The following is a 12,539-nucleotide window of genomic DNA, read 5'->3' on the forward strand; positions in this document are numbered from 1 at the left end:
GGGTCGCTGATTGGGGAATCACCAACATTGAGTTCCGTGTAATTTAAATGAGTGCTGGGGCGTGGAGGTTGGCAGGACATACATATTAAAGACGTTCATTCATTAATACAACTAGTCCTTTGATTTTCTTAGCTTTACCTACAGAGTAATTATTTTGTTTCCTGTTTAATCTTTTACACTCCTTTATAACTACATAATCGGCACAGATCGAAGGAACAAAGATTTCAACAACAGCACTTCTTTAAAACAACATGTATATCTTTAAATCAAAAAGAGCATAACAAAGATGTATGTTCCATAAAAGAGGAAAAAATCGTAAAAGTTCTGGTTATGTTAAAAAAAAAAAAACTATTTTCTGTTCAGTTTCAACGTCTGTTACAGAAGGTTCTGTATTTTTTCCCCTCCACTTTTAGATAAGCGCCGGCAATCATAAGCCTGCCTCGGTAATACTTTTGTAAATGAACTACCACTGCATTCATACTATTAGCCTCTGAACAGATGTCAGAAACGGAAGATTGGCTGCCTCTAGATCAAGTTGCTGTTGCCAACTCTCGCGAGCTTTGTCAGTAACAGTTGATTGTAATGTCAGTGCGGTCCAATTTACAGCCTGGAGCAGCAGCTGCCTACTGCATTTCCCTGAAGTATTGCATGGTTTCCACTCCCTGCAAACTTTATCATCAGTGAGTCGGGTAAGTTGCTCTTAATTTACATCCTCGTGTAGAGATGCAAGTTACTGTGAAGCTCATTCTGTAGGAGGAATGTGAACACTTCACGTGTTTGCTGTGCCCCTTTGCTGCTCTGTTGGGGGCGACAGTCATTGTAAATGGGACAGAGGGAGCAAGGGAGCAGCTACTTGCATCAAATCTTTCTGTTATTCGGGGAACGCAGACTGGGTCCATATAACTGCTAAGGAAATAATGGATTTATTCAACTTTGTATAAAGGAACTTAGCACTTGTGGAATCACTGTGATGTATGTTCCTAATGCAACCCCTGAGGAAAAACATTTTATATGCTGTTTTTTACCCTTAAATGCACTGTTTAGTGAATTTCTCCCTAAAAGAGTAAAAAAGTGGTTTTTGATTCTGTGTTTTTTCTTCTTCTCTTTTTTAAAAGTGGCTTAAAATGAATAGTTCTCTTATTGTCTGGCTTTATACAGTACTTTCTTAATCAGCATTTTGCCATCTGAAACAAACAGTATCAATTGGCAAAGGAAAGGTCTGCTTCTTTTATTTAAAAGGAAAATCTATTTCCTGATTTGATTTATAAACTTTTGTCCCTTTTGCCCTGTTTGTCCTCTTTCTTTTAATATGTGTGTTATTAGCAAAGTATTTTACATTTGCTCTTATTTGTATTATTATAGAAACAATAAACAAATATCGACTTTCTGGTTATCCTTTAATTTTGTAAATCTACTTCTGTTTTGATGATATTAGTTCTTGTTTAACCAGAAGATTAAGCATTGAGTATAAAATATATGAAAAAGTAACCTGAAATATGAACAAAATTATATCATTATTTCTGATTTCTATTTATAATTTTTAAATTTTTAATGAATATATTGCATGATAATAAACTTAATTGGGAGTTATTTTCACTAGTCTGTATAATCCTTTCCATAATATAAACTATCTTATAGCTATGATAAATATATTTCCCTTATATAAATACGTAGTTACTTTAAGGTTAAGCATAAGCTTTTAAAGGGTGGCTTTCATTTTAATGACAATCTTTAGAATTCTCTGTGAACTTGAAATAATGTGGTCTTTTGGATGCAAATTAAATTTCTAACTGGATTTACACAGTTCTGTTTTATTCTCCTAGATTTGTTGCTGTTGTTGCTTGTTTTTAATGTCCTGCTTCTTTAATTGGATGAAAATATTTGGGATCTACTCCACATTTCAGTCTTTAAAATAGAAGCTAACATCTTAGCAAATGGCATCTTATTTACAAATTTCTTGGCAACAATTAATAATATATATTTAAATTGCGTGTTGGCTTCCCTTTAATCCTTTCATGCCATAATCTGCTCATTTTTATCAAAACTGGACTGTCTCAAATGTTAGAGAATGATAATCGAATAGATGTCAAGCAGAGAACAGACTGAACTTTCAAAGAAGACCCAAGATATCTGTCTAATACTAAATGTTCAAATTAATCGCACAGTGAAAAGTTTGTGAATGTTCTTCCTGAATGAGGACAGACACAGACCTGATTCTCATACCTAACATAGTGTCTTCTGTCTGTACACATCCTTTTAGTGCTGATTGGGTATCTGGAGGATCCCTGAAAGACAGTGGTATAGTCTATTTATAAAGAGACTTCCTCACTTCCCCACTTCACTTAGCCTACAACAAAACAAGCTTTTTAGGTTGGTATAAAGGCTTAGTTGTTTTAATTTGATACATTTTAGTTGTGCTTGTTCTGGATCATATTGTCTAGATGGCTCTTTCCCCACCATGTTGTGTCCTTAATTTAACATAGAAATATATATTCTAACTTTTTAAAAGACAGGAAAATTACACTCAGAGAATAATATTGTCAATATTGACTTGACCAACCTTTAAGAAGTCCTTGGCTAGCCAATTATTTTGAACATTTGATTGAGATCCAATTATGAGAAGTACATGGCAAATAAAGAACTCTCTATATCAATAATAGTATTACACCCATATCTTATAGCATAACATTACATATTTTTTAAATCAATTGAGGAATTTCGATACTAATTTCAAAACTGAATTAAAAATAGGAAAAGATAGCAAAAGATAGGAAATGATTTTTTTGCCTTTTTTAATTTTTAAGTTTTTGTTTTATGTTTAGAATATTTTCCCAAAATTGTCCGTAGATTTTGATATCCTAGAGCATTTGATAAACTTGGACCCTGCCGTATTCATTAGCTTTCAGGTTCTTCCATCTTCCTAGCCCCATCATTCATTTTCTTTTGTAATTCCAAACAAAAACTCCTCCCTTTGATCAAATATTAAAGATCATGACAATAAGTTAATTAATCTAAGTTCAGATACTCAGTTGTATTTGGTGTGAAAATTTACTCCATTTTTTGTGACAAGCATGTTTAGTATTCTCAGAGTTTAAACTGTTTATTTAACTGCCAGTGGTCAATTCACACCAGAATTTATAGCAGGAAATAATGAAGTTTTATCTAATATTTTAATTATTAATAAAGATTAAAGATATAGACTAATAACATTTCTTAGTGTTCTTTATTTATCTTTCATTCAATTACTTAATCATGTGATAATATATATTAAAAACATAAAAGCTAAAACTACAGAGCAACGTATTAGACTAGAGAATACCAGATTATGAAAAGACCAATGCAATGCTTACTTAAACAAAGTACTGCACCTAAATATAAAAAGATTAGCCTACACTAGCAATGAGTATGTGAACCTAAGCATATTTTCATATTAAAACCTAGATTTAATAACATGCTATATAACAGTCTCCAAAAGGTAGCACAAAGGTGAGTTGGAATTATATCATAATTCTTGAAATGAACAGAAGCTAACAACGGCTTTTTTGAATGTTACTAATTACATTTTTCACAATTACAAGGTGTAATTACTTGTATTACTAATAACAAGGTGATGACTCATAGATACTATTGCTGAAAAAGTAATATTATTCGTATAAATCATATTATATAACATTAAGTTCTACTCAGCACAAAATATAAATAAAAACATACAAGTAGTTATGTAAATCAAACTAAGTGACATGGGAATGATATCACAACCTTTTAGATATTATAGGACCACTTTTTAACATACACAGTGAAAACTGTTATGTATATTAATTACATACAAAATCAAAATATTTTGGTATTAATTTTATATTTGCTGTGCAAAATATAAATTTCATTAGTAAGTGTCAAGTTTATAGTAACCTTTATATTATTATGATGATTTATTTAATATTTTTAGAAGATAACAAATTACATTTATTGTGATTATAATGATAGTATATAAATAGTGTTAAATATTATATACATCAATAATACGTTTTATTGGTATTAGCACAAATTCAGTTGTATCAAAATTGGGAACACTAATTATGTATAGATATATATGTGTATATATATGCATAAACCTATGGATAGTTATAGAATTGGGTATAGATACAGGCACAGCCATAGACATAGACAGAGACAGAGACAGAAACAGAGGTAGAGGTAGAGATATATCCATAAGTACTGGACACTGAACAAAATAGTGTACACAATGAATTCATTTATTTAGATATTTGGAGGCAATCAGAAAATACTTTTTGATTGCCAGCTATCCTGAGCAGTGAATATGAAGACCCTAAATCTGGGACAATTATCAAGATAGTGCTCTGAAGGCAATCTAAATTTAAAAAAGAAAAAAAAAAACTGATACAAATTCTCAGTGGTGACAGTATTAGCTTCTTGGACAAATAGTTTGTATTTATAATTACAGTATCAAAACATAATAAAATATTTTATACATTTATGGACCTTTGCTATGTGGATGAGAATTAGTATTTGTATTTGACAGTTTTAAGCAGGTTTTCTTTCTTCTTTCAGCTGTATGAAGATGTTAGTTCTTTCAAATTATACCTTCATTACATTTTTCTGTTCCTCTTTGTCACTTAGAGTTTCAGAATCTGATTTAATTTTTTTATTTAAAAGAATCTCAAGTGTGCATTATGACTTTTTAATAAACTCTGATCTCCCCAAATAGTCTCTTTATTTCATCAAATAAATATTATTATATATTATCAAATAATATTTATTTGATGAAATGTCAAATAGTAATGATTGGGTAAGTCTCAAATACTACTTTTGCTTCCCCCCATTTTTCTCAATAATTCTCAGTTTTAGTCCTTTTATTTCACTCATTTTGTCCACTATCAAAATACAGGTAAATCTGACCATGCTAACATGTTTAACCTCCCTAGTTGCACAGATTTTCTCCAATTAACAAATTAACAGACATGCATAGAGTAACCCCTTGAGTGTAAAATTTCTTCTAAGTCAGCTTCTTCTCCCACACATTACTTTCTCAGCCAGTTTCTCCACTGACAATATAATTCAGGTAGGAAAGCCCTTCATGGTTATTTAGTTTCAGAGAAATTGTCTGGTATACATCCATGGCTTTCCCTTTCCAATTTTACCCATAGGCCTTTATAGCGATCGCAAATTTGTTAGTTTTCACAATTTGTAGAATAAATAACAGCTAGTGTATTTTTTTTCCTTAATATTCTGTGAATAGCTTGTCCAAATTCTCTTCTGACCATAGACTGCGATTGTTTAGAGGAAGAAACCACTAAGCAAAAAGGAGCACAGAAAGGATTGTGGAAACAGAAAAAGACAATAATAGAGGATCCTCCAAGGTTCTTAACCTACTTCCCAGTTCTGTCAAGAGCCAGCCAGCCATGATTAGAACTGTATATATTTCAGACAACACATGAGCCTGTATTTCCTGCTCTAACCATGGTAGAAATTTTATCTATTAATATCTATCATAAGTAGACTACCACTTAATGCCATCTTCGGTGGTGCTGTGTGTGGTATACACACATACTTATGCCTGGGACAAACTTCCTCCTTGAAATACTAAATCTTACACAAATTTGAAAATAAATCATTCCAAAGTAAAATAGTTTCTAATTTTCCCTTTCACTTATTTCTTTTCTAAATTGAAAACTGAAATATCTCCAACCATATTCTACTTTATGTAAACCTTCATAGCAATAGCAGATTTATTATTTTTCGTAATTTGTAGGATTAATAAGAACTACTATATTTTAGTTAATTATCATCAATAAAATATAATATCAGACACTGTTAAAACTGCCTGCTTACCTCTTTTTCAGAAACCAATATGCAGAGCGAGGGTACAATCAGATACATCCAGTTTCTCTTGCGGTTTCTTCTGCTCTGGGCCCTTGTTGGGAAGTCACATACTGAAGAAGACACCATAATTACCACCAAGAATGGAAGAGTCAGAGGGATGAACCTGCCAGTTCTTGGTGGCACAGTAACAGCCTTTCTTGGAATCCCCTATGCACAGCCACCTCTTGGCAGACTTCGATTCAGAAAGCCACAGTCCTTGACCAAATGGTCTGATATTTGGAATGCCACAAAGTACGCAAATTCTTGCTGTCAGAAAACAGATCAAAGTTTCCCAGGCTTCCTTGGATCCGAGATGTGGAACCCAAACACTGACCTCAGTGAAGACTGTTTATATCTGAATGTGTGGGTTCCAGCACCTAAACCAAAAAATGCGACTGTAATGGTATGGATCTACGGTGGGAGTTTTCAGACTGGAACATCATCTTTACATGTTTATGATGGCAAGTTTTTGGCGCGGGTTGAAAGAGTTATCGTGGTTTCAATGAACTACAGGGTGGGGGCCCTGGGCTTCTTGGCCTTACCAGGAAATCCTGAAGCACCAGGGAACATGGGCTTATTTGATCAACAGTTGGCACTTCAGTGGGTCCAAAAAAACATAGCAGCCTTTGGTGGAAATCCTAAAAGTGTCACTCTCTTTGGAGAAAGTGCAGGAGCAGCTTCAGTTAGCTTTCATTTACTTTCTCCTAGAAGCCACCCTCTGTTCAGCAGAGCCATCCTGCAAAGTGGATCGTCTAACGCCCCTTGGGCAGTGACATCTCCTTATGAAGCTAGGAACAGAACATTGACCTTAGCTAAGTTTATTGGTTGCTCTAGAGAAAATGAGACTGAGATTATCAAATGTCTTCGAAATAAAGATCCCCAGGATATTCTTCTGAATGAAGTATTTGTTGTTCCCTATGATATGCTCTTGTCAGTAAACTTTGGTCCAACTGTCGATGGTGATTTTCTCACTGACATGCCAGGCACACTACTCCAACTTGGACAGTTCAAAAAAACCCAGATCTTGGTGGGTGTTAATAAAGACGAAGGGACAGCATTTTTAGTATATGGTGCTCCTGGTTTCAGCAAAGATAACAACAGTATTATAAGTAGAAAAGAATTTCAAGAAGGTTTAAAAATATTTTTCCCAGGAGTGAGTGCATTTGGAAAGGAATCAATCCTTTTCCACTACATGGACTGGTTAGATGATCAGAGAGCTGAAAACTACCGTGAAGCCTTGGATGATGTTGTTGGGGATTATAACATTATATGCCCTGCCTTGGAGTTCACCAAAAAGTTCTCAGAAATGGGGAATAATGCCTTCTTCTACTATTTTGAACACCGATCCTCCAAACTCCCTTGGCCAGAATGGATGGGAGTGATGCATGGTTATGAGATTGAATTTGTCTTTGGTTTACCTCTGGAAAGAAGAGTTAATTACACAAAAGCTGAGGAAATTTTGAGTAGATCCATTATGAAACGTTGGGCAAATTTTGCAAAATATGGGTAAGTGCCAATTTTTGTAATTGTTCTCATTGAGTTTTGCTTGTTTTGTTTTGCTGAGCTTTGCCTGGTCTCCAGTATAGACTTCATTAAAGGGACACACACATTTTGATTATTTCTTCTCTTCATAGCTTAAGCTGGTTTTGTTTTTTATTATGTAGTGCATTTCAATTCCTTGCATCAGAGTGCTTAAAAGAAATAATCAAAGAACTCTTATGAAAAATATTTTCTGATTTCATTTCCAAAATACTGCAAAGTACTTTAACAATGTTAGTCAACATTTATATGAAAATAGATGTTTACCTCGAGAACTAAAATTGCAACCATGCTGTTTAACCTGAAAGTTGAGAATGTTCACATGTTTAGGAAAGAGTAGGAATATATCTCTTGTTCTCATGCACTGACGCAGTGGGACATTGGTACCCGATACACAAAGAAGCACATGCCTGCTCAGGAAAATCAAACGACAAATGGTGATAAGGTTGATCCTCAGATTACCCAAAATACAGAGTTGCCATTTTATCATTTTTTTATTCCCTAACACATTTGTTTAGAGCTTTCGTGTAACCTGGGTTGGAAAAGAGCTACAAGGTTCCTCTTGTTTAGCTAAGCTATTTTCTACTTGAGTGGTCCTAAGGGGACATATAATCAGAGACGTTACAAAAGAACATATTCTCCCTTATATGTTGTAAGTATTGTGATGTTCTGTTGTCAATAGGCAGAAGAAAATAATCTCTGAATATATTTTCTATTTTTTTATATTTTATGTGTATATAAAACAAAGTTTTTTTCACTATGCTTCTAACCCCAAATTGAATTTTATGCATTGGAATAATTTGTATCAGTGAGAATAACTAAAAAATAGAAATGTGGGCATCTCTTTCTTTAAAAGTGGTTACACAAACTCACAAACTGGTTGATGTGCTAATCCAATCCATCATCTTGTCTTTCATAATTGAAAAGAATGTTGAAAACGATATTGCTTTCTGGTTTTCTTTTCTGTCTTCCATTTGGAATTCATGGTCCTCCATGTTACTGTATGTATGTTTCTACAAAGTACTTGTGTGGTATAATTCTTCTGAAAAATTTTCACACTTATTCGCTGGGTGTAAAGCTAAAATTCTTCCACCTGACATTAATCTTGACATTGATCCTCTGTGATCTTACTGCAACTCAAATCCCCCATACCCAGCTGTTTGGTAGATCAGCTATCTCATTAAGACCAAAGATTCCAAGCTTACACTTCAGAGCCTTGTTCTTGCTCTGTGCTCTGCTTAGAAGGTTTACTTCTCTTTACTACTTCGTTAAGATTTTGACCAACTACATGTTTCATATGGCATATCTTTGATTCCTAGAGCTGTAATTGCCCCAGACCTCTTTTTCACTCTCACAGAAGTCACTGACTGTCACTTGTCTATAGGCTGTCTTTCATTATATTCTGAAACTGGCTTCTTGAGAAAGAAGTTATGGTTTTATTGGATACTCATTAAAGTATTGACATTGGTATATGTCACACTTAACAAATATTTGGTTAATGATTGAATGAGTAAAAGCCAGTATGAGTAAAAAATATTTTTTCAAGATATGAGGGCTATTATATTATTTGCAGCTGTGCAATTTCTTATTCTTATCCCTTCTCAACATCAGCCTAAATTTCTGCTTAAGAAGGATCATCTAATTTCTAGAGCTGTGTTAGAATTACTTATATTTTACTCTGTTCTCTCCCTAAAGGCATAGCCAATCATTTGAATATGTTTTTAATTCTTTCTTGCAATTCTAGAGATTGTCAGTAATTTAAGGGGAAGTATTTCTTAAAATTATTGATGTTTGTAATTTTTAAAGGACTTCATATTTTGCATGTTTAAATCATCAAGGAATTTCTATTTTCTCATGTCACGGTGGAGAACCTGACAACCAGATGTGGTAAATGCAATTTTTATGGCACACAGAGAGCAACAGATCAAAGAAGATAATATTTGACACTTGATAGGATAATGGATTGTTTAATCCTAATCTGCTTCTATGATTAGCATATTTTAATGGGAAATAAATGAAGGTTGACACATTTTAATTATAATGATAAATGCATATAAACAAAGTTATAAACCATAAAGATTAAAGTAAACTTTTCAAAGTAGTTTAGCCATAGCAAGATGTCATTTTAGTTGGTGAGTTTCTTTATACTCCATATTTGCACAGTTGAACAGAGGTAATAAGAGCATGTCATGTATGTTGAGAGTTGACTTGATGGCAAACATAATGTTAATCTCCTGGTGTGCATTGTCTTTTTTCAGAATAGACCTAAGAATAAATATAGACACTTAGAATGATTAAGTAAACTTCATGGAAGCAGGGAGTTTAAGTGTTAGGTTTGGAAATCTACCCACATTTGACCACAAACATGATGTTCTAACTGTGGTTCTCAACCCAGCGCGATTCTTCCTCTTGGTTCCCCTCCACTGCTCTTACCAGGGACGTTTAACAATGTCTGGAGTTATTTGTGTGTCACTGCTGGGAGTTGGGGAGCCACCGAGGCCAGGGATGCTGCTAAACATCTTACAATGCACAGGACAGCCCCCAGCAGCAGCGAATTCTTCATTCCAAATGTCAGTAACGCCAAGATTGAGAAACTGCAGGTTTTTACTGCCACATAACCCCATAATGACACATTGAGAAAATAAAAAAGTAGAACTAAGAGTTGCAATTATCATTCAGTAAAATGAGTTTTCAAGTTCATGGGTCATAAATTGTTTTAATAAATTTTTCTTCTTAAATAATAAGTTTAGTGTATATTGTATTTCTCATTAGGATTAACTTCAAAATAATTTTGAAGTTTTCTTTGTGGTTTTTTTTTTTTTTGGTTAATTGATTGTTTAGTTGTCTCTTATTTAACTTCCAAATATTTGGATAATTACTAGATATCTTGTTGTAGATTTATGATTTAATTTGGTTCTCAGAGGAGACTCTACTCTGTAAGATTTTCCACTTTGAAATATATTGAGAATTATTTTATGACCCAGCATATGATCCATATAGGTGATTATTTTATGTGCTCTTGAAAAGGATGTGTGTTCTTTGATTATTTGGTGCAGTGTATTCTGTAAATTAATTAGTTCATGGTGGCTCAGGTCTTTTACTATTCTTCCTAGTATTTTTGTCTACTTGTTTTAAATACTGAGAAGGGTATTCCACATCTTCAACTATAGTTGTGGTTTTACTTATTTCCCCATTTAGTTCTGCTAATTTGCCTTTTAGTATTTTAAATCTATACTATTAATTTTGTGCACATTTAGGATTATTTATTCTGATTGACTGCTTTATCATTATGAAATCTCTCTCTTTGTCCTGAAGTTGGCTTTGCCTAATATTAAGATAGATACATCAAGTTTCCCATGCTTAAGTTTGAGTAATATATTTTGTTCCATCCTTTTATTACAATCCACCTATATTTTTAAAAAAAATCTTACAGTTGATGTGATTAATCTATTTGACATTTAATGTAATTATCAATATGTTTTGTTTAAATCTACCATCTCGGAATTTTTAAAATTTTTATTGAAGTATGGGTTATTTGCAATGTTGTGTTAGTCTCAGGTGTACAGCAAAGTGATTCAGTTTTATATATATATATATAGTTTTGCCTTTAATTTTTTCCCCCAGGGTTTGCTTTAATGCTAACAATTGTTTCTGTAACTTGTAACTGTCTACTTAGAGTTAATATTGAAGCACTTTGTGCTTTGCAACTGACATTTCCCACTTTCAGAACAATTCATGTTTCCCATTTTCCATTTCACTGGTACAACTCACAGATGTAACAAACAATATAGTTTCATGTATTCTCCAACTTTTTTATATTGTTGTCATATGTTTATACAATGTATAGTATAAAATCCTTCCTACATGTTATTTGCTTTATACAATCAATTATATTAATGCACATTCATAAAAGAAAAGAAAAATAATCTTTTATGTTTACCCGTGTGTATACCATTTCCAATGTTCTTTGCTCTTTCCTGTGGATTCTAGTTTTCATCTGGCAACATTTCCCTTGGTGCTGGAGAACATCCTGTAGGATTTCTCATTGTGCAGGTTGGCTACTTTCAAATTCTCTCACCTTTCTTTTATCTGAAAATACCTTCCTTTATTTGACTTCGATTGAACTATTTTTTTTTCTTTTTTAAAATCACAGGGAGACCTGTCCCATAGATTCTGGTTTCTTCTATATCCCTCAACTCTTATTTCTGTCTTTTAACCTTAGTGTTAGGCTCAAGCTCCCTGCATCCTGGACAACAAAGTGTCCTCACGTGAATAACCACAGTAAACATGGACTCACCTTAAAGTTCCCCTTCTCTCAAACATCATAGACTTGTACTATGTGGTATCCAGTTCTTGAAACATATTGCCTTGGTTTTTCTTGTTTTGTTTTGTTTGTTTTGGTCCAGAAAATAATTGTTTATGGGGGGGAAGTCAATCCAGTTTCAATTACTCCATCATGGATGAAGATGAAAACCCAACCCCTCCCTGCATTTGTGCTTTAAGAGAATCTTAAAAGATCTTGCCAATTTCTAAGATTATATAAAAAACCTTTTTAATTTGACTTCTTGGCAAAAATAAAGAAAACATTATCATATGAAAGCTCTAAATGGTATTCAAATTTGGTATCTTTAGTTGCAGTGTTTGAGATTTCTTCCAAAATTGAAGCCACAGTATAATTTATGCCTTTGCTAATTGGAGTTACCACCTCTATGTACTTTACTTGCTCCTGCTTTTCCCTCAATCCCATCTCTAAAAACGAATTTAAAGCCTTACGCAAAAAGCAGACAGGTCCATATGTGCATCACGTCCAGTATTCTAGGAGACTATGTGTTGAAATACCAATATAACATATATCCATCAATTATTTATCCAGTCAGTAACTTGATGACCAGTAGATTAAATTAGCCAGCCCTGAATGACATATTTTCAGCACTACCCCAGTAATACAGGAAGTTGGTGAAATCAAACTTGATTTGTCAGAGAGATGAGAACAGCTAAAGAAGGAAAATAATCCAAAATGCATTTAGTAGCATAATGTCAGAGAGAGGAGGATCATGGTTCCAGGACCTCTCCAGTTGCCTCTGCTGTTGCAGAGCACCTTTTATTTACTGTATCCTCTC

At 33.5% G+C, this 12,539-nt stretch overlaps 1 protein-coding gene across 1 annotated transcript in view; it reads left to right on the top strand.

Annotated features, from left to right (window-relative positions):
• Positions 1–488: 488 nt before the first annotated feature.
• BCHE (butyrylcholinesterase) overlaps positions 489–12,539 on the top strand; it is a 58,085-nt gene continuing 46,034 nt past the window's right edge. The window contains exons 1-2 of the mRNA XM_010952068.3: positions 489–689; positions 5,862–7,386. Coding sequence (XP_010950370.1) covers positions 5,870–7,386 — 1,517 coding nt within the window. The 5' untranslated portion in view covers positions 489–689; positions 5,862–5,869. The remainder of the gene's footprint in view (positions 690–5,861; positions 7,387–12,539) is intronic.

The sequence above is a fragment of the Camelus bactrianus genome, chromosome 1 (assembly GCF_048773025.1).
Source record: "Camelus bactrianus isolate YW-2024 breed Bactrian camel chromosome 1, ASM4877302v1, whole genome shotgun sequence".
Lineage (NCBI taxonomy): Eukaryota > Metazoa > Chordata > Mammalia > Artiodactyla > Camelidae > Camelus > Camelus bactrianus.